Here is a 26,574-nt window from a genome sequence, read left to right as displayed (position 1 = left end):
TTATGATTACAAAATGGTAAAGATGATGGCACGTCTACCAAAGGAGATGATTAGAAAGGCTAGGAATGTCTCACATCAAGTGAAAGACACTCAGTACATTTCATTTTATTCTTGTCTTTCAGAAATAGACCAGGGAAGCTGCGGAGACCCAGGAATTCCAGCATTCGGAACAAGAGAAGGTTCAAGATTTCGACATGGAGACACTCTGGTATTCCGGTGCCAGCCAGCATTTGAGCTGGTTGGGCAGTCAACAATCACATGCCAAAAGAACAGCCAGTGGTCTGCCAGAAAACCTAGTTGTGTGTGTAAGTGAGGAGAGAAGTCTGTGTGTGTGTAAAACCAGGCCAGCCAGACAGCAATGGGTGCCACGCACCCACTCATCTTTCCACCCTCCCCTACCCCCACAAGGCAATAAGGACTCGGAGTGCCATGCAAATGAAAATACTAATCGCATGCTAATAACATTCATATTCCATTTTCAGCAGTAATTTAAGCCGCTCAACGAGGGAGAGGTGCAGCTGGAGTTACTGCCTCTCTAGGAGAACCTTATTTTTTATCATGAAATATTCATGTTTTAATTTAGGAGAAGAGAATTTCCGCAATCAGGCAGTTTTTAAATGTACCTTGTACTGCATTTTTAGTTGAATTAACACTATCGCTGTTGGCTCTGATTTTTACGGCGACCTCTCTAGATTGCTTTCTATATGACAGAGCTTGTCGCGTACATAAGGTAAACACCCAACAGGTACTTCAGAAAGGTGTAGAGTAATGCAAATGTAATTATACCTGTAGGGACAGTCTCATTGTAGAACTGTTGATGAATAAATCTATATTAGATTTATTCATGTACTTTGTTCAGTGCAGCTACCAGAAGCCAGTGGTACCGCATTTCTGTGATGTTTTGTTTCTTAAGACGGTAATTAATTTTAGGCAGTCTTTGCTTCTAAATTGTTTTTAAGTAAAGTTACTGTTTTTAAGTAAAGTTATAATCTATTAGATTATTTTTACTATCCTGCGTAATATTATAATAGGATACTCAAAGATTTATGATCTTCAAAGAAACCTAATTTTCAATTTTATTTAGAGTAAATATCAAATCTATCAAAGATAGTGATGTTAGTGGTAGTCCACCCTCCACATTATAAAGTTCAGAAATACAACTTTTATCCTCCAAACAGATTCAGCAGGGGCCGACACTGGGAATATGTCCCATATATAAACATGGCCACGGTTACAAAATTAATTTGTAATTGTATCTGATTTTATTTTTAGAAAACATGGAAACTATATATACTGTACAGTATTTAAAGAGCGTAATATATAACAGGAACATTGACAAAATTATGACCATGTAAATTTAATGTGTATTCTGGTATGAGCAACTCCTTTAAAAAGTTATTCTTAAATTGCTTCTTGAGCAGCACGTCTGCAGTCTCCTTACTTCATGGTTGCTGTCAGGTTGGGCTCTCCTCCTTGAGTAACACTTCTGTGGAGAATGACTGGAATGTCAGGAGTTAACTCCTTTCCTGGAATATAACTACTGCACACACTTGGCCATGCTGTGGTGGTCGAGTGCCATAGATCACTATGTAAGATAAAAGCTCTTATACAGGAGAACCACAGCAGAAAGAAAAAGTCAATTGCAAACTTGCTTGCTTAATTCATGTTGACTTACTGAGGAATATGGTGTCTAAGGCTGTTTAAAAGCCCATATTCCTCAAAAACATATAAATGCCTATACACAAGTATAACTAGTAGTGTAGCATACAATGAATGCAATGGTCACTGAGTAGACACCACACTGATCATATTATCCATATAGCTTTTGAAGGTAATTGTGGAAGAGTGAGGCCCATGTATCTGTCTATAACTGGTGCAGAGGTTGTTGTTCCACATGGCCCTTGAATCTTGTAGGGGTTCCAAAGGTCCCTTTTGTTTTTTATTGGAAGACCATTATTGAAAAGGATGCATTATATTTGTGAGGTTCTTTTTCAGATTTAAACTAGAAGCTTCATATTACTTCTTTTGTGGTTCCCAATTCAAAATTTTGCTCCTTTGCACAAATTTTCTCCAACAACAGTCTTTACTCACTTTGTACTGAAGTAAGATCTACATGTCTCTTAATAAATTTGTACTTGCACCAGAAATTGAAACCTTTGCCTCCTATAAGCAGGTGTAGATTTTCACTACATGTTCGGGTAAAATTTTTAATATATTCAATGGAGAAAACTTACTATATTTTAGGGCAAATATTTTGTCTCAAAGCCAATAATACATTTCTCCTACAATCTATTCTATTATTTCTAAACACTGTTTTTCGGTGATTACTTTGTATCTCCGTTCATACTGCACCCACACACACAAATGATACACCATTTGAAAGGTAAACTTGTCCCCTTCAGCAAGAAAATAGCCAAACAAACCACACATCCACAATTTGATCACAAAATACAGTTTAAACATTCATTTTCATAAACCTCCAGTAAGGAAAAATGACCTGCAGGTGCCACCACAGTACCCCAAAGCACACTACCGCAGAGCTGCTTACAGACATCACAAACAAATCCAAACAGTTGCCTTGGGCGTTTTCCATCTTGCCAAACTGCTTGCCCAGCCTATTTTAGTCAAATTGGAGGATTGCACACTTCACAGCAGGTGAGGCACATATGAAAACACATTTGTAAACATGCACTGCCTATTGAATTGCACACTTGATCCATTCATACTCCTCTCACACAAATGATACACTTGAAAGGTCAAATTACCTGCAGGTGGCAGCACACTACCCCAAAGCACACTACCACAAAGCTGCTTACAGACATCACAAGCAAATCCAAACATTGGCCTTGGGGTCTTCTGAGCTTGCCTAGCCTATTTCAGACACATTGGAGGATTGCACACTTCACTGCAGGTGAGTCACATATGCAAACACATTTGTATACATGCACTGCTTTTTTGGTGATTACTTTGTCCCACACACACAAATGGTGAGTCACGTATGCAAACACATTTGTAAACATGCACTGCTTTTTTGCTGATTACTTCGCCCCACACACAAATGATACACCATTTGAAAGGTAAACTTGCTCCCTTCAGCAAGAAAAGAGCCAAACAAACCACACATTCACAATTTTATCACTAAATATAGTTTAAACATTTAAACAGTTCATTTTCATAAACATGCAGAAAGACACAATGACCTGCAGGTGGCACCTCAACTGGAAGACATTTTTTGGCTTCTACTTATCAAACCAATTTATTGTATTACCAATCTACATATATAAATACCTGTCTGTGTTCATCATCTCATGAAATACATTTACATTTGACCAGCTTGTTTTTTCTGAAATTGCCTGCGCCCCCGACGACCAATGTGTGAAAATTTTGCACGGGCCAAGCTAGTATATCATTATAAGCATACACGGGAAAAAAATACATTTTGTTTTATTTCTGAAGATTAAGGCCTCTTTCACACATCAGTTTTTTGCCGTCAGGCGCAATCCGGCTTTTTTTTGTAAAACCGGATCCGGCGAAATGCAATGCCGGATCCAGTTTTTTCCCATTGACTTGCAATAGCGCCGGATCGCTCTGGATGGCATTGCGTTTCATCCGTTTTTTGCCGGATCCGGCTACTTGTCTCATTCCGGCGTCTGGAAAAAACGGCTACTGTAACGTTTTTTGTCTCTGGCGAAAAAGCCGGAAGCGCCGAATCCGACGCTTCCGGCTTTTTGCCACAATGAAAGTCTATGGGCGCCGGAATGTGCCGGATCCAGAAGACGACGGATCCAGCCACCGGATCCGGTTTTTTAAGTCTGCGCATGCTCAGATCCAATTGGCCAGCCCCCAGTAAACAGATATAACCTGCTAGACGGATCCAGCAGAAAAACGGATCAGTTTCTACAGTTCTCCAAAATTTATGCCGGATCCGTTTTTTCTAAAAATAGCCGGATCCTGCCTGACGGCAAAAAACTGATGTGTGAAAGTAGCCTAAGACAGGTTTTCATTCATTTTATGTAGATTAATAAAGAGGCATATACAGTATAATAACTGAAGCACGATAAATTTAGCCTTATATTGTTTGCAAAGGGTTTTACAGCCATAGAGTTCAGTACAGTTAATTTTTTATTAAGCAGATTTTTAAAATTCGTTGAGTATTTTTTACCTTGTTTTAGTCACACTTTAAATAAACTGTTTTTCGGTTTACATCATGCTGAGATTAGACAAGTCTCAGTTCCTCGGGGAGAACTCAGGGGTTTCTGTATCTATTAATTATAGGTATTTACTTTTTATTTTTCAACTTCAGAAAATATCTCCAGGGATTAATGTGTTCCGAGAATTTGGAAACATTAAAAAGGCAACCAATTACCTTGACATATCACAAGATTGTAAAATATATTTCCCAATTATGTCAAAAGAGGGTAGTTTTCCTCTCGAGAAAAGATTTTGGGATTTTCAGTTTATTATTGCAGTACAAATTGCAGGGTGGGTGCACACGAAAAGTATGAACATTTACCAGCTGTTTGAGTGGCCCTACCATGGAAAAATTAAGATATTTTTTTTTAGTTGCAAATAATTTGTCCTCAGAAAAAAATATTTGTCTAAGTATCAAAAGATAAGTAATAAGAAGTAAAAAAAAATTGAAATAAAAGTGTTGAATGGCACGTATGAATAAATTGACACCACAAGTTTGTTCACTAAAAATCTATTTAAGCTCCTCCTCTTTCTCCTCCCTTTGCATCTTCCCAAACACTCCAGCAGCATTTATAGCCGTTATAATTATTTATTACATAGACAAATTTAGCAAAGGTCATGATTACTTACAACGCACAATCTGTATAACTTGTCACAGAAGGTTATCCCACCTAACTTGTTTTAGATAACTTAATATTGTACAAGCCATTGATCGATGTCAAACTAGGTGTTGAATTACATTTTTGTGTCTTGATTTCCCATTATCCAATTGTAGATATACACTGCTGCTATGTATACCAAACCAGAGACCTTAAATCACTAGACCTCCAATCTACTCCTACCTAAGGGAACACACAAATACACATTGTGTGTACCGTATTCTTACCATATAGACTGGGAAAGCATATGGCTTATAATTTTAACATTTTTATAATCCCCAATTCAACAGATGGAAGCCAAAATAGTGTTATTCTAGTCTTTTTTTGGACAGTATGTTATTTTTTTATCTTGGCGCCATGAATTCCACTGCACTTTACAGACATTATTGGCACTATCCACATTTTGGCTCACAATCTAGATTCCCTATCAGTATGTCTGCGGAGTGTGGGAGGAAACCGGAGTATCTGAAGAAAACTCACACACACAGGGAGGGCATCCAAACTCCTTTCAGATGTTGTCCTTGGTTGGATTTTAACCCAGGATTCCAGCGCTGCACTTAACCACCGTGCTGCCCAGTATTAACCCAGGATTCCAGCGCTGTACTTAGCCACCGTGCTGCCAAGTATACACAGGGTCACTTTTTTACTGTATGGGATAAGGCAGGAGGCCGAGTAATTCCATACAGAGGCATCCAGTATAACAACATGCATTGTGCAGTATACCTCTTTCTATGTGGGATCTTATGGTTGGCAGATGCCAAGGCATCAGTCACTAGCATCCATTAAATGTTTTCATTGACATTTTTCACAGCATATATGGACTGATAAAAGAGCCTTTCACACAAGCACATACCTTTTATGCTGATTTCATGTCATGCGGGCAATCTTTTCAAGTAGCAGGGAGATTGTAGGGTCACTGTACACCAGCGTGACAGTAGTAGTCACTTGTCAGACAGTAGAGAGAGGTGGCAATCACAGGGCTATAAACAACGTATTCTTGCTTTTTGATCTCAGCACTATAGAGGAGCTGAGCTTGTAAACCCTTTCCTCTCTGTCCCGACACTGTGGGTTTTAAGCATAAAGTATTCCTTTATATATGTGTTTTTTTTCCATTCTGGTATTTGGCATTTTTTGTTTCCGACATTCCATTTTATGGTGCTATGTAGTGATGAGCGAGTATACTCGTTGCTTGGGTTTTCCCGCGCATGCTTGGGTGTCCCCCGAGTATTTTGGCGTGCTCGGAGATTTAGTTTCTGTCGCCATTGCTGCATGATTTGTGGCTGCTGGCCAGCCTCAATACTGTACATGTGGAGATTCCCTAACAAACAGGCATTCCTCACATGTATTCAACCTGTCCAGCAGTCGCAAATCATGCAGCTGCATCGACATAAACTAAATCTCCGAGCACGGAGATCACTAGAGCTTGCTCGGGAAAACCTGAGCAACGAGTATACTCGCTCATCACTAGTGCTATGTATTTTTCAAAAGAAATTGTATGGAAACATCTTTGTGGCTAGAATGGTCTAATAAATTTGATTTACCACTTTGACAAGGAAAACTTAAGATTATTACTGAGGATATGAAACTTTAGAATAACTGATTGTACTAGCACCACTGAATATCAACGTGGCTGGCAAGACGGTGATCTTCTATTTCAGATGAGTGTTAAGGGGGCATAAAATCGTGCAAGTGTTTCTAATGGGATTGGATTTCTTGTTAGTTTTATATTGGCCATGCATGTCCATGTGTGGGCAACAGGTTTGCAAGAGAGAAATTTACAAAATGTGGATAAAAAGAGGTGCAACTAAAAGGACAGGGGGAGACGCTACCGTTAGGCCTGAAGATACCTCCCTACTGCATTAGAAGACCGCAGTGCTATAGATGGTTTATGACACTTGGAAGGTCTTTTGGGGAATTTTGTACAGAGGTTCTGGGCTTTCAATTCATGCCCAGTTTACTAATTTTTATTGGCTTTGTAGGGGTCAAAAATGGTCAAATGCTTAAATGATGCTCTTCTGCAGTGAGACTTCTTCTTGTCCATGTCTTTAATTCTAAATGAACTAATAATGAAGAATGCTTATAACAGATCATTAGGTAATCAGCTAAGAGGAGAACAGACAGTCCATTTCTGCTCTTCTCCAGCACCACATAATCCCTGTGGGTTAAGTGCCCTAAGCTCATGGTAGCAAATAAGAGATGGATCAGTGCTGATAAATATATGTGTATGTATAGACTGTCTAGCGATAATTATATAGCCTCAGTAGAGCTAATGAGAAGGATTGACGGCAGATGTGCAAATTATGTGTTATTATCCATGGATATCTCAGAGGTAGTGCGAGTATATTTGTTTTGCTGGCTAAAGCTAAATTATTTGCCTAGACAAAATGTCATGTATTAATGGTACAGTAAGAAAAAAACTCCTAAACTCCTATTAGCATGACACATCTGTACGTTCAGTACCATTTACACCAGTGACAAAGTACTTTAGAATATATTACTTAATAAAAGTCAGGTATATTCATGCCTCAACACAAAATCAGTATTAGGCTGTGTGCCCACGTAGCATTTTTTTAAGCATTTTTGATGCGCTTTTCACGGTCAAACCACATCAAAAATGCTTAAAAGAACCATTCCATTCATTTAAATGCATTTTGGCCTTTTTGTGCCAATGGATGCGTTTTTTACCGCTAAGGAAACACTTAGCGGTAAAAAATCGCAGCATGTTCATTAATTTCCGCTTAGGTCCACGTTTTTAGCTATTTCCTATAGTCCAAAAGACGCGCGGAAAAAACGCATCAAAAACGCGGGTTTTTTGCTCATAAAACGCGCCAAAATCGTGGCAAAAATGTGAGTTTTCTGGGAAGGAGAACCCGTTTCCTGAGCGTTTAAAAAACGCTACGTCGACACATAGCCTTATAGTTCAGTGGGAAAAGCACTATACTTGAGCGGTTCCTTTTTCAATCCAGTATAGAAAAGTATAGTTTAAAGTTAGACAATGCTTATACGGAGGATGAGAGTTAAAGGATTTGTCCTAAACATAAAGTACATTTTGATCACTAGATCTTGGAATAATAAGTTCCACAATTGGATGTGTTTTAAAATAATGTTCCTGTGCTGAGATATCTTATAAATGTGCCCCTGCTGTGTACTGTGTAACGGCTGCGTCTGACCATGGTCTGATCATACCAAGTCTACTGGGCAGGGGGGAAGCAAAAGAGAGGAAACAGACAGGACAGTACGGGATCACAACTGTGAGGTACAACATTTCCCTGCCTGTTTTAAAATGTGTTTCACCTTTCAGTAAGCATTATCTGTGACCACCTGCTGTCCTGTCTGTATACTCTCTTTTGCTTCCTCCCCTGCCCAGGAGCTGTGGTATGATCAGACTGTGTTCCTGCACGGTCAGACACAGCAATTACACATACACAGCAGGGGCACATTTATAAGAATATCTCACATTTATAAGAATATCTCAGCACAGGAACAATTAATTTAAACACATCCAATTGTGGAAGTTACTATTATTCCAAGATCTATTTGATTAAAATGTACTTTTTTTGTTGGAAAACCTCTTTAACAATGCAGTTCACCTAACAATCTCAGCTGATTGCAATGTTATCCAACAGTTGGACCCCTAGTGATCAGTATTACTCCAAGGACCCGAAACTGGTCTATCCTAGACGGCGTCTTCCAAATTTCATCACATCTACAGTATCATAGTTACGTGGATAAGAGGTGTTATTCTTCATAGCAGTCACACAATATAGGACATGTAAATGTAAAATGGTTTTGGGATAAATGAGTTTAAGCTATAGTGTTTGTAGTGTGGACATTTTTATAGATGCAGATCGATACATTGTAATAATTTGTTTTCATTTATGAGTCAGAAAAGGGTTTAGTTGGCAAATCCTAGGTCTTTAACAAAATAAATTAAGAGAAATTGAGAGATTAACTAAGAGCTAGCATCCATCATCCATCATTGCAGACGCATTGAAGTATTTGTTTGAGTGCAGTGAGAGCATATTAGGCTCTGTGAGAAATCAAACTAGACTCCCTGTGCACTTCAGGCCGCTGACAGTTGCTCCCGTTGCCCCTTCTAACGGTCCTGACACAACAAATCGACATTATGGACTTTCAGTAGCTGATTCAAGCTTATAAAATGTGGCATACAACTTGTGCTCTGCTTTCCATGTAGAATGCTGCCTTCCATACGCACGTCTTGCCGAATGCCAGTTTGATTTCTCTGCAGACCAGTCCAGCAATTTGTCATCCAGTTCTCTATTGTGACCGGTGGGAGGAAGAGAAGTCCCTGAAGAACAAATAAATATAGATCTATTGGACAATGTAAACATGTAAATGTTGTTGTTTTTCATCTGGGAATGTCACTATTTCCGTGAGATATTGTATAATGTGCTTCCGAATATTATGCCTTGTCACACTCCACAGAACCATAGGCCATCTACAGCGTCTGAGTTATGCATAGAGATATACTAATTTCAAGCGGACTCGTCTTAACATGAAAAAATGTATACATGTAATCTCTGGATTTACTGAATATTGAATCAACCAGGTCACCATTGTAACCACCAAGTTTTGTCATCTTCATGGTATTTTATCATAATCCTACCAACATGTATGTTTTCATTCTCATCTCTTATCTGACTCAGAAAATTGTCATAGATAAAACACTTGAATTATAAGTTTTGGCTTAGTGATGACCCTATGTACAGTATTCATCATCTTACCTACTGGCATCTCTTCTCATTGTAATTGCATTCAGCTATGGCTGCCATTTATTGCATTCTTGTCAAGACATCTATTGGTTTTGTCTTTTAACTCAACTGGATGAGATAAGAAAGGAGAATAATAAAATTCATAACTTTTCTCAAATATGAAACAGATGACAGTAGAGGGGAAAATCTAACAAATAATGTCATTATTCACATACTCTTATGCGCATAGTGACTTCCTTAGCGAGATTTATAAGTAATTTTTTTTTAACATACGGAAGCTTGAGGAACAGCTATCTAGTTTCCAAGCAGATTGCATATCCAACAGGCTGCCAAAATCTCGATTTGTGCTTGAGATATTTTAGCCAGAATCCCTTTATCTAGAAATATCTGAGAACATAAAAGATATAAATATAAATAAATGCTCCTGTTCAGTGACAAAGTCATACATAGACACCAAGTGTCAAGTTATATGACTGTAACGATAAGCAAGATAAATGCTAGTATGGGTGACAGTAACAATTCTAAATAGAACCTCACATGTTGAGATTAACGCTAATGCAAGGGATTTGTGTTCTCAGCCAAGGCTTCATTTACCCTACAGAACTTTAGAACATATATGTTTCATCTCAAACTTCATGGAACAATTTCTTTTTGGAAACATTTGAAGTCATAATAATCTGAATATACTCTAGATCAGAAGCGCACAACATGCGGCCCGCCAAGCCATTTCGTGAAGGTGCCCAAACTTCCAGATTTTGAGGGAAGAAGAGTAGCATACTAATCAGGAGAAGGAATAAGCAAGCAGGAATAAAGCACTAAGTAAGCAAATCTTGGTTCCCTGTACATCAATAGACTATAGCTACTACAACACCCATAGCCTTCAATAAAGAGAGTTATATCAGTGAAGGATCACCTCCTCTCTAGAGTACTTATTGGGATAAAGAGCACATCCATACTCTAAATATGCAAGAGTCCTGATAGTGGAACCTGCATCATTTAGACATACTTTTCACATGCCATTAACATCTTAAAAGGTAATGCCCCTTTATATTTTACAGCAGCCCTTGAAAGTCATTTAATATGACATTGTGGCCCCTGTACCAGAAAAGGTGGTGCACCTCTGAGAGGCCAATTTAGTATTTGTGACTCGATCATCCCGTCTAATATAATTTGTTTAGTTAATACCTCAACTGGTAGTTCCAGAGATGTCTCAGCTTTTTACAAGTGTATATAATACTAGTGAATTGAATAATCCTGTTGGGAAGAGTCATCACCCATAGGAGGTTGAGATCAAATGAATGTTCTTAAAAACATTTATACTTTTACTACCTTTACATTTTTAAACTTTTTTCTCTAAGTTGCCCATTGTCGAATGGTCACAAATTGCGAGATCTCTGCAACAATGGCAATATTTTTCTGCCTTGAAACCGTTTGTACTGTCGCAAATATTGCTTTTGTATAGATATATATGTCTAGCTATGTACTCATATATCATCTAAATGCCTGTTATGACTAAAATTTTTAATTACCATCAAAATGAGCCAAGTTGTGAATAATGATGGCTGTTAACAATTTTCATCCTATGTGTGACCTCTAACCCAGTCTCTAAGGTGCAATGAATAGATGCAGGTGCAGGCTGTGTGTATGTATGTATGTAAGGCTTTACTCATGGATTTTAAAACTGTACTGAATTGTGGCTTGGAATATATTTAGGGACAGGTTAGGATGAATTATAGCCAAAGCATGAGGACCTAGAATTATCTTGATCAAGAATGGTCCATCTCACAAGAGACAAGAGACAGAGTTTCTTATTCTTGTTTATACTTATATTCGAAAGATTTCAATTGAATTTTTTTTTTAATTTCTCATAATTTCTTGTTGAATAAGCCCAGTATTGACTGAATTTTCCATAAAACATACTGATTAGTTTTCAGAATGATATAGGACATAATATAGAGCAACACAAATGTGTTCCCATAAGAAAACCAAGTCCCTAGCTGTTTTACTGTGAAAAGCTGTTTTATCGAGAAGGTATACTGAGCATATGCAAAGTCACTAAATAATAAACAAGGAACAATCAAAAGCAAGTAGCTGAGATACGTATGTGGCTCTCAACATGGAAACTCTATTACAGGGAACATCTTCAAGCAGTCTGTCGGAAACTCTTGGGTTTTCCTCACAAGGGTGTATGTGACTGGAGCAGATTTCTCTGAACTTTTCTGTCTGGTTAGGAAGTGTGTATTTAGTGATGTGACCTGCAGCTATTTATCTTGTCACCTGACTGTTCAAGCTTGTAGCTGGAGGACAAATTGGAAGTCATGGGTAATGCTACAATTAGATCCAGAAGAGTTACGAAATCTGATATCTCTTAGATGCCTTTTTAGGTACATATGGAATTAGATACCTTACCGCAATAAGTATTCCAAAACGTTAACAGACACGTGTCTTGTAGTCGGCAGTTGTTAGATATAGTTTGTATTTCCTGTTTATCCTTGTCTATTTCCGTTCTGTGCTTTTTATATTTGAGTGGCCAAGAAATAAGAAAAAATTATGTAGATATTAGGGAAACTTTTAAAAGGAACTTTTCACTTAGATTCATGCTGCCTGAACCACAGGCAGCGTGAATCAAAGTCTGGCAGCACAATTGTTTTATTCTGAAACGCCACAGCATTGTCAAAAAAATCAAGTTTGAAATCACTGCTAGGGACCATAAAAAGAAGTCCAGCATGACTCCCGACCAGTGTCTGCCACTCTGCTCCAATGGATTGACAGGACTCTCCCACATAGGTACTTTGGAAGAAACCTGCGAATCACCTGAAGCGGAGCAAGGAGAAGATGACAGATGGCTGCTCCTCTGGACAAGTCACATCTCTCCCTATCGATCCCAGCTTTTCATACTATTGTTTCTCCAAAATGCCACTGCATTTCAGAGTAAAATATAACTGTCTGCCATCAGGCTGCCAGACTCTGATTGATGCTGCCTCTTGCAACATGAGTCTGTTGACTGACTTACTTTAAAGAATCTGTCTGAGGCCTCACCCACTGGCCGGGAGTATGTATAAGTCATACATACCTGCCATTCCGGGTCTGAAACCGGCGAATACCCGCAGTGCACTGTGCATGCGCTGAATGGATTCATAAGTCTCCAGCATCACAGAGTGACTGCAGACTTATCGGTTTTGACCGGACAAGCTCTTTAACAAGAACTATCAGATGCTGCCAGACACTTTTGGCGGTTGCTTTTCTCAATGGGTAAAAAAAAAGATTAGGCATACTAAAATACCACGTGTCTGATCATTTTTTTTCCCTTTAAACCACATATCCGAAGAGACATGGTAAAGGGAAAGTCAGTGGATATAGAGGTCTTCCTACTTTTTTTTGTATGGCTAGCTTCTGCTTCCTTCTTTGCCACATTCAATTAAGCATTAACTTATTCATTCATGAATATCTGCATTTACATGGCACACGTTAAATAAGATCAGTGCATGGAACCAGGAGAATTGTATAAAGAGTTCAGTCAGCTGCAACATTAAAACTATGCCACAGCTCTTTAAAAATTAATGACAGCTAATGAGTTTTTGATGCATTGGGCCCTAGTATTTCAGTCTAGCCTCCTGAGAGTTAGAGAGGGAAATCAAGTAATCAGATAGGTACTGAGAAATAAGACACGTAATTTTTCTTTGATCACGTTGCTGGAAAACATGCCACCTTTCACAATACCTCTGGTTCCTGCGTGCTGTAATATCTTGTCCCTACCCCTGGTGCCTGGTACAAGTACTTCTGGGTTATCTCCTACTTGTTTTTAGTCTCTGTTCGGATTCTATTGTGGACGACCTTAGTTCATTTATTTTTGGCTGGTACATTGACAATTCTTTGACGGCGGTAAGTCTAATAATGTTTCTGTATTATGCTGCTGGGGTTGATTTGGATAATGAGCGCAGCAGAGATACGCACATCTCTTTCTTCATTCGGGAAGCTGAAACAATGCCTGAGTGTGTGATGGGCCTGCCTTGTGTAAAAGCCAGGAAGATGGTAGCCTCCTCCGTTCTGGGAAAGCTGCAACATCTCGCCTTCATTTTCCTGTCATTGTAGTCCATTAATAGCTTTTCATTCTGTGCCGTGTCCTGACTGCAGCTACTGTCTGAATAAATAATATATGTAGTATTCATGGAAAATGCAGTTTCGCTGACCCTTTCCGCTTTATCTTTATTATTATATTGGACTTGTCATTGCCTACACCGCACTCGTTAATCTGGGACTACAGGTTGGAATTTTTTTTCTATGTAAAATATTTCACCTAGTTAACCCTATTTTTTATATCAAGAATAAAACAAAGCAAAGCAACCAAAACTTTTGCCAAAGTGACGTGCAAATTTATTACAGTAGCTCTCTCCATGTGGCCAATGAGAGCAAAGTCGGCTGACCCACCAATTGTCTCATGTGTATAAGGACCATCAACAGACGATGTTAGGAAAATGAAGGATCAGACATGTTGCCCACTCCCTTTGTTATCATGAAAGATAAGTCACCACCAGAGGTGTCTGGCAGCGACTCCCCTCTCTGTATTACATAGTTACATAGTTGCATAGGTTGAAAAAAGACCTAGGTCCATCAAGTTCAACCTTTCTCCACCAATTGTGCATTTTGTCACTAAATTATTAACTATAACCCACAATATTATGTGTATCGAGGAAATCATCCATCCTTTTTAAAAGCTGTTATAGTGTCTGCCATTACTACTTCTTGCAGTGGGGCATTCCACAGTCTGACTGCTTTAATTGTAAAGAACCCTTTCCTGTTTAGCGGCCGGAATTGGTCTGTCCTAAAGGGAACCTGTCACCCCCCCCCCAGGAAGTTTTTAAGTAAAAGAGCCGCCTTCAGCAGCACCAAGGCTGCATTCTGTAAAGGTGGCTCTTATGTTTCTGATCCCTAGTAACGCCAAAACACAGACTTTTATAAATTCCCAGCCATACCTCTTGTGTGTCCAGGAGGCGTGTTTTCTCCCCCCGGTCTCCAGCATCTTAGAGCCGTCAATCATTTCCTTGTTGCGCCGCCTCCTCTGCTTCTTACATGCCCGGCACCTGCGCTTTCCCAACAGATCTCGGGCATGCGCCGTGCCCATTGCCCGGGAACTGACATCATGCCTTCATGTAATGCTCTCTCGCAGTGAGGACCCAGATCCCGCCCCGCGGTGTGTTGTGATGTATTCACAATGTGGGGCTGGGCATCTGGCGCCTGCGCAGTGAGCATCTATCTCCCCCCTCCTCCTGTTTCCTCCCTCTGCAGCGTCTAGTGAGCTGAGCTCCCCACACGCAGGATTTCACTGCGCAGGCACCAGATACCCAGCCTCGCAGTGTGAATACATCACAACACACCGCGGGGCAGGATCTGGGTCCTCGCTGCGAGAGAGCATTACATGAAGGCATGATGTCAGTTCCCGGGCAGCGCGCACGGCGCATGCCTGAGAACTGTTGGCAGAGCGCAGGCGCCGGGCATGTAAGGAGCAGAGGAGGCGGCGCAACAAGGAAATGATTGACGGCTCTAAGATGCTGGACACAGGGGGAGAAAACACGCCTCCTGGACACACATAGGTATGGCGGGGAATTTATAAAAGTCTGTATTTTGGCGATACTAGGAATCAGAAACATAAGAGCCACCTTCACAGAATGCAGCCTTAGTGCTGCTGAAGGTGGCTCTTTTACTTAAAAACGCCCTGGGGAGGTGACAGGTTCCCTTTAATTTTAAAAGCCCAATTTGAATGGCATAAAATTACAGTTTAAGTTAAAAGAGAATAACTTCAATCATTTACATCGTGCAAAGAGCTGCAAAGATAAGGTTTCCTACTTTGGTATGTAAAATGGTATTACATAAAACCCATTGAATTCAATAGGAAATGTCAAACGCTTAGGGCTCGCTCACACGAGCGTATGACATGGATATTTTAGCGGATAGCACTAGGACCAATGTTATTCTATGGGGCAGCTCAGATCTGCAATTTTTTTTTCATGCCGATTTGGCAAGAGAAAACAATCACAGAATATTGGGACCATGCGTACCTATACAAGTCTATGCGTGCGTGTGAAACATTGGACTGCCCTCGAATGTCATCTAAGTGCAGTGCGAATACTGCAGACAGAAACAATGGAGAAATTATTTTCTCCATCTTCTCTATACCTAAGCTGCATTACTCTCATGCTAGAAAATCGGAGCCCAATGCACTGACACTCGGATCAAACTATGAGAGGGTTTGATCTGAGAGTATTTTCATAATCAGCCCAGATTCTCTCGCATGAGAGTATCGACAGCCATGTGACCCCTCCCTTAATCTGTACTTTGGTGGCGCTGCATGTTAATTGCACACTTTATGATAGTGCCCAGTCTGCAAATTACAATTGATCTGGATGTTTTTAAAGTGGTGATTAAACTCCATAAAGGGAAAATACCAAATATATGCTGTCCACTATCAACCGATCAGGGAATTACATATTGATAGAGATGAGCAGTTATTGTCCAGTGCTAAACTCCAAATATACACTTTTCCCGGACTTCCGTTTTCATGTTCGGAGTTTTGGGGAAAGTCCGGGAGGAGAGAGAGAATATTTTCCTGCTCCAAAGTTTATGTCTCCATTGTCTTCAATGGGGTTCGCATTCTGGTTCCAGTTGGGGAACAGTTCTGGAATGCAAACCAAACTTTGGACTAAAAGTCGGGTAAGATACCATATCCCAAACTTCCATTGGACGATTCTTCCCTTCTTATTGATGTCCCTGGGTCTGACCACTGGGACCCTCACTATTTCTGGGAATATGGCTTTACAGAGCCCCATCAAACATATGGACATCTCCTCTAGTTATGGATTAGGACTGAGATCTCTAATTACTCCTCCTGGAAATTTCTGGCAGTTCCATAGAGAATGAAAGTAGTGGAGATGTGCATAGTGAACCTCCACTCCATTCTAATGGGGCTCTTCAGTGCCACATTTTTGGGCCATGAGTCGGACCCACAGTGATCAATAAGTTAACCCCTTGCTAATTAATAGCTTATAAATTTGATACGCTTTTAAAGCTGAATAAGGAAAATCCAAAAGAGAATTGTCATTAGTTAATCTTTTTTTAATTTATTTTCATTTTTCATTTTATATGTCAAACATGACTTTGAGGGGGCATGGTGATTTACAAATGGGGTTCCCATCCTTCTCAAAAGTATGGGGGAAAAAATTGTCAAAAGAGGAAGCACCCAGAAGTTGGATTGCTGAATAAGCTAACCGTCCCAATAAAATGAAGATATGGCCGACCTTACCTTTCCTCTTGGCTCGAGATAACCCAGGATGAGTGGTACAAGATGGCCAGCTTTACTAAAAAGATTAAAAAAAATTGAAGTGCCTCCAATCTCTGGATATCTCAAGCCAAGAGGAAGGACACATCTGTGCCCACATAACTATAGACTCAGTAACAGCCGTCATGACTATTCTTGCCATTAGGACACAGTAATGTTTCAGTGAAACTGATTTAATGCTTTTATTACATAGAGAAGATTTTATTAATTTCTCAGTTTATTTATTCTCACTAATAATAAACTTTCGTTAAAAAAAAACCCTTTAATACAGAAATATCTGATGTGGGCTTATGCGAAATATCCCCCTATGGATTAAACATTTTCTAGCCGTTTACATACGCCTCAGTGCATTTTAGCTTTTTGCTAAAACATTACTCATGTAAGAATATGCTTCTTCCCAACCTGGCAGCAACCTTTTCAACTCCAACAAGTTTTTAAAACATGCAGTGTTTCTCACGTCAAATCTCCATACATCCATGCACCCATACAAGTCATCCAAGTGCAGTCTGATACACGCCGACTCACACAATGGAGAAGATGGAGAAATTGAATTCTCCATCTTCTCCACATCTGTGATCTTATTCTCTCATGTGAAAGAATCGGATCACGGTTAAAAGACACTCGCAGTAGAGCTGAGGGTCATTGGCATATGGCATCTGATACTTTCCCATGAGAGAATCATCAGATGCTATATGCTAGTGTGAATGATCCCTATAAGTGAGAATCCATTATTTAATTACTGTGGGCCTTCTACAATGTTTCAATCACCAATGTAATCCTGTGTTGAAGCCTAAGGCTACTTTCACACATCAGTTTTTTGCCGTCAGGCAGGATCCGGCTATTTTTAGAAAAAACGGATCCGGCATAAATTTTGGAGAACTGTAGAAACGGATCCGTTTTTTTGCTGGATCCGTCTAGCAGGTTATATCTGTTCCTGGGGGCTGGCCAATTGGATCTGAGCATGCGCAGACTTAAAAAAACCGGATCCGGTGGCTGGATCCGTCTTTTTCTGGATCCGGCGCATTCCGGCGCCCATAGACTTTCATTGTAGCAAAAAGCTGGAAGCGCCGGATCCAGCGCTTCCGGCTTTTTCGCCGGAGACAAAAAACGTTACAGTAGCCGTTTTTTCCAGACGCCGGAATGAGACAAGTTGCCGGATCCGGCAAAAAACGGATGAAACGCAATGCCATCCGGCACGATCCGGCGCTAATGCAAGTCAATGGGGAAAAACTGGATCCGGCATTGCATTTTGCTGGATCCGGTTTTACAAAAAAAAGCCGGATCGCGCCTGAAGGCAAAAAACTGATGTGTGAAAGAGGCCTTATATAGATTTAAAGAGGCCCTTGTTAGGTGCCAGGATTCTCCCTCTGCACAGGATGGATCCCGTTTAATCTTCTCCTGTGGTCTCCTATTCAGTCTCGACCGCAGTAGATGCTGTTCAGCAAGTACGTTGGTGTCAGCGTTCTTGCTCAGGCTCGGGCTGTGCACGTTGTTGCCGCTGTCTCTCCAGGTTCAGCTCTGGTAACTAACAATAGACAGCATCGAGCAGTCATTCCTGAGACTAAATCCAGGATTCGCTCTACTGAGCATGCTCGTGAGGTGGCGACCTCTCATTGGTGGTTGGTCGTCAGCTGCTTAGGTCCTGTGTCAGCTCCGGACTGGACTGCGAGCAAGGACCTGTCTGATTGGCACATTTTATAAAAGGATCTTTGGTGTGCCTGTCGTTGCACTAAGATCATGCTTATTTGCTGTGTGTGTGTGTTGGTGGGTCAGTTACCACCCTTTTTGCACGTGTGCCGCTAACAGCACTACGAGTGTGTTTCTAACAGGCAGTGTAGGGTGGAAACTCCCGCTTGAACGTAGCGGCTGCACCGGGCGTCCTCAGGCATGGGCTCAAAAGCCACCATGTGTCAGAGCAGGTTCAACCACCAGCGTAGTAGGGGGAGAGCTATAGGGACCCCAATAGCATAATTTCCACTATGTTCCTGTGATGTCTAACAGGGTATAGCTTAGAGTGTGCTCAGTTTTCGTACTGCTCTGTGGAGTAACAGATTCAGGTGCTTTGCACTCTGTTCACACCGAGTGACGTTTAACTCGGTGTGTTTATGGTGCTTGTTCGCAGCTACGCTACGCCATTGTCCTCTAGCTGTGGTTTCTCCATCACCGCTCGGTGGACCCTGAGTTGCGATCGCACCTTCTCTTAATTTACATTTGGTGCAATCCGCAAACCCTAACAGCCCTCCCCCTCCTCCTATCAAATATGTTATCCTCTAAATATATTGCATTCACAATATTATATAGCACTGTGAACTTGCAGTTGCTCATTTTGCATTTCTTCCCAGTTAATTCTTCTGTTTTCCATTTGGCCTATGACATTACATGGTTAAAAACTGACTAGCTGAATCTTTCGAAGCTCTATGCAGAACAAGGAAGTCTCTTTTCACTGCGTGAGTCATCATTAGAAAACAGCAGCAGCTCAGATTTAGCTTTGTTTGGAGCCTGTGCCATAGTCTATGCATTCTTGAAGAATATACGTAGTCCAGCATTCATTAGTGTAATAGACTTGTGCACTTGTAGGAAGGTGAACCCGTATTAGATAATCACACATCACACCCATTATCTAGATTAGCAGGCAACTTATTTATCCTTAAAAAAAAATGAGTTGGTTCCATTCGATTCACAGGATGAAGTCCATTGGCCATTTCAGCAATCTGTGACAGCTGGATAGGAGACCTGAAGGCATCTAGGACTCTTCTTTTGATTAGCCGGCCGTTGTAATCAAAAGAAGAGACCAGTGGATGCCATCATGTAAGAGGTGTTTTTTTTTTAGGGCTACAGCCCAATGGCCACAAATTATTGACATGGCCGATATACCGAGCCCTGCAAATCGATTCAATCCAATTCTAATGCCTTAAGCCTAATGTTGAGATGATTGAGCAAACATGTAATATATTGATGACCCAGGTCTGCCAGAGTGAACGCTGCTCTGGTACACTACTATTTTAATGTGTACTCTCCCCACTTTTGCGCTCTAGCCTTGGTTAGTTATTAGGTTTTGGGACAGATCAGTAACACTTTCCTGTTTTGCATACTAGTTACTGCACAGATTTCACTTCTAAAGCTGCTTTGGAAAAATTAAAGCTTTGCTGTAATTTGTTAGGTTCGACTCAGAAGGGTTAGGGGAAAGTTTGAACCAGGGAACTATAATTGAAGGATCATCAGTGTTTTAGAAACATAGCCATTAGGGTCCACTTTGAGATGTGAGCTGAGCCAGTTGAGTGCCGGTTGTTACACACACTCTTACCTAGTAGCTCACAAAGGTTGTCTTAGGCCTCTTTCACACTTCAGTTTTTTACAATCAGTCACAATCCGCCAGGTTTTGAAAAAAACGGATCCTCAATTTTCTTTTGAGGATCCGTTTTTTTTCCCCATTGACTTCCATTAATGGCGGATTGTGACGGATTGCTGTCCGTTGCATCCGTTTTTTTTGAGGATCCGCCAAAAGTTGCTGTCCGTCACCATCCTCAAAGATTTGAAAACGGAGCTTGCAACGTTTTTTTCTCTGGCGGATCCTCCAGACACTCATTTAACCCGAAATTCTTTCTGGGTGCCGGACAAAAGAAAAAAAAATCTCTCTCTCTCTCTCTCTCGTTCTCTCTCTCTCTCTCTTTTTCCAGGCTGCGATTCCGTTAAAATTCTTCATTTGTCGGATCCGTCAAAAAAACGGACAGGTGGCATCCGTTGTCATCAGTACTACAACGGATCCGCCATCCGTCCTTTTGGCGGATGCAAAAAACTGAAGTGTGAAAGAGGCCTTAGAAGGGAGACTCAACAGCATTTAATGGGCTTCATATTGGAAAGGAAAGATAAATATATGGATCTAATGTAGAGTAACCAAAGAAATCAAAATGTTAGGCATCAGATTGGTTGTCTAACTGGACATCCAACTTCCATACTGCAGCTGCCATCGCATTTAGCTGACTGCCATTGGTGTGACCATTGCAAGCTGTAGACTGCCAAACATTTATATTACATAGCATCCACTTCAAATTTAAAAAAAAAAAACGTGCTACATAACTGTGCTGACTCATCCAGTAGAAGGAGGGCATAAGGATGGGAATTCACAAGTTGGGACTATTACTCCACTTTAATAAATATTTAGAAAAATATTTCACTGTTTTAATCCATTTAAAGGATCATATATACAGTATAAGGTTGGTAGGATTAATTAACTATTGGCTCAGTGAGTATTGTGATTACCTTTCTTACTGCTAATAGGAAAGTTATAGTAGAACCAGAAACATCTTTTTTAGTCATTAATTACCCCCTTGTTGGTATTTTTACTGATGTGCAATAGTGTAGATGGCGACTTGTGACCATCAGGACGCTACACACCCCACACAGTTGTTCATGTCACTCTGGTTTTGTTAAAATAGAGATTATATCATTAAAGCAACAGAACATTCTGTCAGTACTGTGATTTCTCAGCATCATGGTTTACAAATACTACAGAATGGCACTGCACCAGTTGCCAGTATTTCTCTACGTTGTTGCAGGAGAGTTTATTCTATGAAAAGTAATATTTTATATTATTTTTTTTTTATTATTCCCTTTGTTTTAGCTTTGATTCTAAAACAAATAATTCATTAAAAAACCCAAGAGATTAGGAATGACCATAAAACTCATTTTGCAAATTAATAGATAGATGAAATATATATTTTGTCAGGGTTTATTTGATTTGAATCAGAAATATGATTTTCTGTTATGTTGTCACATAACTGCAATTCATCTTTTAATAATCCGCTATTGCAGCCTTCTAAATTACACCTTAAAGTGGTATACTCAAATTTGAAAGGGATGGATAGAGAGGAACTTTCCAATTACTGGATGGCCCTCAGTAATCGTAAGAATGGGGGCTCTGAAGAGCCCAGGCTGGATTGAGCAGTGGTTGATCATACACACTGCCACTCAATTCACTCTTAATAGGCGTGCCGGAGATATCTGAATGGTATGCTTGAATGGTCATCGGCACCCCATTAGAATGAATGGAGCCACAGTGCACATAATTGACCTCTGCGCCATTCAGCCAGGGCTCTGCAGAGACCAAATTCTCAGAATCGCTGTGGGCCACAGCAGTCAGACTCCCAGCAATCTGAAAGTTAGCTCTTATCCTGTGATCGACATCTGCTCCATGAATCCAGTCGGAGCCACGATTCTCAGAATGACAAAGAACCACGACAGTCAGACCTCCAGCAATCTGAAAGTTAGCTTTTATCCCATGATAAACCTCTGCTTCATTAAGCTCTGGCTTTTCAGAGCCATGATTCTCAGGATGACTGGGGGCCACGACAGTCAAACACCCAGCATTCTGAAAGTTAGCTCCTCTCCGGTGACTGACATCTGATCCATTCAGCCAGGGCTTTTCAAAGCCACAGTTCTCAGGATGACCAGGGGCCATGATGGTTGGACCCCCAGTAATCTGAAAGTTAGCTTTTATCCCGTGATAGACCTCCTCTCCATGACCAGGGGCCATGATTGTTGGGCCCCAGGAATCTGAAGGTTAGCTTTTATCCCGTGATAGACCTCCTCTCCATTCATCCAGGGCTGTTCAGAGCCACGGTTCTCAAGATGACTGAGGGCCATGACTGTACGAGCTCCAGAGAACTGAAAGTGAGCTCTTATCCCTTGTTCAACCTCCACTCCATTTAGCCAGAGCTTTTCAGAGCCATGGTTCCCAGGATGACAAGGGGCCATAATGGTCGGACCTCCAGCGATCTGAAAGTTAGCTCATATCCCATGATAGACCTCGACTCCATTCAGCTAGGGCTTTTCAGAGCCATGGTTCTCAAGATGACTGAGGCGCATGACTGTCTGAGCTCCAGAGATCTGAAAGTGAGCTCTTATCTCTTGTTCAACCTCCACTCCTTTTAGCCAGTCCTTTTCAGAGCCATGGTTCCCAGGATGACAAGGGGCCATGATGGTTGGATCTCCAGCGATCTGAAAGTTAGCTCTTATCCCATGATAGACCTCAACTCCATTCAGCAAGGGTTTTCAGAGCTACGATTCTAAAGGTGACCAGGGGCCATGACGGTTGGACCCCCCAGCAATTTGAAAGTTAACTCCTATCCCGTGATCGAACTCCGCTCCATTCAGCTGTGGCTCTTCAGATTCCACCAGATAGGAGATAACTTTGAACCTTGAGAATACTCCCTTAAGGGCAGGGATCTGATAAATAAGCTCAGAGATAATATCACACTCAGAAGAATATAGCAATAAGTGACTATGATGGGAAAACAATGCATTAAAGCATCCCCTGCAGTGGAAACATGGGCATGAGATGGGTTTACTTAACAAGTAAATGGTGAAAAGGGTGCAGGAAGGTCGATGTGACTGCATCATGCTGACCAATTAAAGATCAACTGTGTCACACAGAACTAATATGCTAATGGATGCTGCCGAGAGAGCACTACCTTCCTAAGAAATGATGAGTGACAAAAAAAATAATAATCATAAAGAATTAGTCTGTTGCGCTGCCTCCGAAAGCCATTCAATCTAGAGGTCACACCAAGATTGAAGAGCTGCAGAGGGCTCAGTGGTTCTAGTCCCAGTTCCATGATTACACATTGGATATTATCACTACACACTGCTATGCTGGTCAGTACCGTACTTTGCTCGGCATGACTTCTTATTGCTATGCATGTCATTCTGCCACTCTGCATGCCATTATATCCCATAGCACATTGCATGTTTGCCTTCCTATAAAAAAAATATATATATATTTTAAGCCTTTCTACATTTTATACAGAAATCACACTATTTATTTCATACAATGGAATATATTTAATTTCACGAAGATAAATGAAAAGTCAAATTTATACAGATGGACACTTTTTTACATGACTGGCTTGGACTGGATTAAGAGATGGATAAGCAATTTATGCTACATATGCTCAATTGCTTTTATGGGTTTTATAGAAAATGGAAAGGCAAAAATCTAGAGTAATATTGGAATTGTATGATTTCCTATTATCATATACAGACCGGTGTGTAATGTATTATTGTCGGGAAAATCATACTCCTCAGAAGTAGATTTGTCCGTATTTTTTTAACTATCAAAATAATTAGGAACCACGCCATCCCATCCAAAAACAAACCCTTTTGTTTCGCATCGGACGCTGGTCCGCAGTTACAGTGATCGGTTCTAGGATAGTCTGCAAGAGAATTGTAAGATCTAGCACAAATTGTAATGCCGTAATATTCAGTAGTAAAATGCATTATAAAGTAGGTCTTACCCACTGTTCACTTTCTAAATGCTTAGGACATCCAGATAGAGAATATTATGAATAAATGCACTATTCAAAGCAACTCACCTTTCCATGTTGCATAACCTGAGCTTTAAAGTTCTACATAAGGGCAGGTGCAGACGACTGTATTATCAGTCCGAGTGCAATACAAAAAACATCGGATCGCCCTTAGACCATTGTTATCCTATGGGGCCGCGCACATGCCCGTTTTTTTCGTGAACAGAATATGTCTGGAAGAAAAAATGCTGCATGTCTGGGTTTGGTCTGATATTCTGACTACATTCAGCCAATCAAGTTAATGAGTCCGCAGAATACATCGGGCTGCACTCGGATGTCATTTGAGTGCAGACAGATTTTCAAAGATTCACACAATGAAGAAGATGGGGAAATCTGAGAGAATCGGCACACACTTTGATCAAACTCTAATCAGCATCTGGTCAGAATGTGATTAGTATAATTGATCTGATTTTCTTGGATGACAAAAAATATGCTTGTCTGCACCTGCCTTAAGAAACAGGTATGGAATCAATCAATAACAAGAGATAGAGAACAGCTGAAGGAGGCAAAGATTTATTAACTTAAGAAGAAATAAAATTCTTAAAGCGAACCTGTCAGCAGGATTTTGCTAAGTAAACTACAGGCATTGTCACGTTGACGCAGTTACACTGATTAAAATGATACCTGGGGTGAAGAAATCTGTCTTATGGTTGTTGTGTAATCAGTGTTAGAAGTCTTCAGTTAATGAGATGCCCTTGCTCTGGGGTGGGATGGTATGCAGAGTCTTATCTTGGTGCTCTAGGCCAGAGAAACCAAGGAATGACCTGTCCATAGGCCGCCCCAAAGCACAATCTGTCTCTCTCTACCATGAGGCACAGGTTTGTGCTTCGGAGTGGGCTTATGGTCAGATCTTTCCTTGGTTTCTCTGGCTTAGAGCAGGAAGATAAGACTTTGTCTATAGTCCTGCCCCGGAGCATGGACATCTCATTAGCTGCAATCGTCTAACTCTGATTACACAAGAACCACAAGACTGATTTCTTCACCCCAGGTATCAGTTTAATCAATGTAACGACACCAAAATGACTGCCTGTAGTTTACTTAGCAAACTCCTACTGACAGGTTCACTTTAAATAATAGCAGGATTACAGTTTTTTTTTTCTTCAGGCAACGTATCTGCAAAAATCAGATGAACCGTATGGGATCCAGCTTTATTTGTGCACCTAGGCTTGACGAATACGGAAGAGACTGGTGCATGCTGCGATTTTTTTTCACATGGACAGTTGTCCGCATGAAAAAAATATCATCTGAACATCCAAACTGAATAGCATCTGTACGTCTGCTGTGCTTGCAGAGTCGTTTTTTTTCATCACTAGGACCTAAAATACGGTCTTGTGAACATAGCCATACTGTGATAAATATTAAGAGAAGAAATATTAGCTTATATTTAAAGAGTTCATGCTATTTAATTGTTTAGCATTCTTACCTGGGGAGTATCATTTCCTGATAAATTATTTAATATTTTCAATAATTGAACAATTATACCTAGCTAACCGAATCCTATGTACAAAATGTGACAGTGTGTGCAAACAAAAACGAAAAAGAGACAAAAAATACAATTATACAGTACAAGTCTTCTGATATACCACGCACACTTTATCTGCTAGGTATAATATCAGTTAAAATGTTTTTGAATATAATTGCTTGTCGATCTATGAAATGATTAATCATGTATTTTTTACTGTGTCTGCCACTATTTGATTTCCTACAGTTTCGTGCTTCTTTAATTTCACCACCCCATCTGGGAACGTTCTGTCTCCGAACTACCCGGAAGAATACAGCAACCACCTGCACTGCGTGTGGCTAATCATAGCTAAGCCGGAGAGTCGCATCCATTTGGCTTTCAATGACTTTGATGTGGAACCGCAGTTCGACTTCCTGGCGGTAAAAGATGGAGGTTCTCCGGAGTCCCCAGTCCTGGGAACTCTCTCAGGGAACCAAGTGCCACCTTCATTAACAAGCAGTGGTCACGTTTTAAGATTGGAGTTCCAGACTGACCATTCCACTGAAAAGCGAGGATTCAACATCACGTTTACCAGTGAGTTCTGCAACATGTGTGATTTGTAATCTTTGGCTCAAATTGTAAATTCTTTTTGTCTGTCTTGGTCTCACCCATAGAAGCTATGGCCATAGAACTCGCATAGGATACAACCTTAAAAATATTAAAGTGACAGGTGTTCTCCAGAATTAGAAAACGAGGCACAATTTTAAACAGTGCCACATTTGTCCGCAGGTTGTGTGTGGTATTGCAGTTATCACCAATCTATAGCTATCTTTTTTTATTTAGAAAAGCATTGGGG

The 26,574-nt window shown here is 40.5% G+C and overlaps 1 protein-coding gene across 1 annotated transcript in view; it reads left to right on the top strand.

Annotated features, from left to right (window-relative positions):
• CSMD2 (CUB and Sushi multiple domains 2) overlaps positions 1-26,574 on the top strand; it is a 1,542,159-nt gene that overhangs the window by 1,084,997 nt on the left and 430,588 nt on the right. Inside the window, exons 13-14 of the mRNA XM_073571899.1 lie at positions 123-305; positions 25,986-26,312. Of these exons, the coding sequence (XP_073428000.1) occupies positions 123-305; positions 25,986-26,312 (510 nt within the window). The remainder of the gene's footprint in view (positions 1-122; positions 306-25,985; positions 26,313-26,574) is intronic.

Source organism: Dendrobates tinctorius, unplaced genomic scaffold (assembly GCF_039654945.1).
Source record: "Dendrobates tinctorius isolate UK_male_01 unplaced genomic scaffold, ASM3965494v1 ptg000007l, whole genome shotgun sequence".
NCBI lineage: Eukaryota > Metazoa > Chordata > Amphibia > Anura > Dendrobatidae > Dendrobates > Dendrobates tinctorius.
Note: the sequence above shows the minus strand (reverse complement) of the source record. Positions and strands in the feature narration are given on the sequence as shown.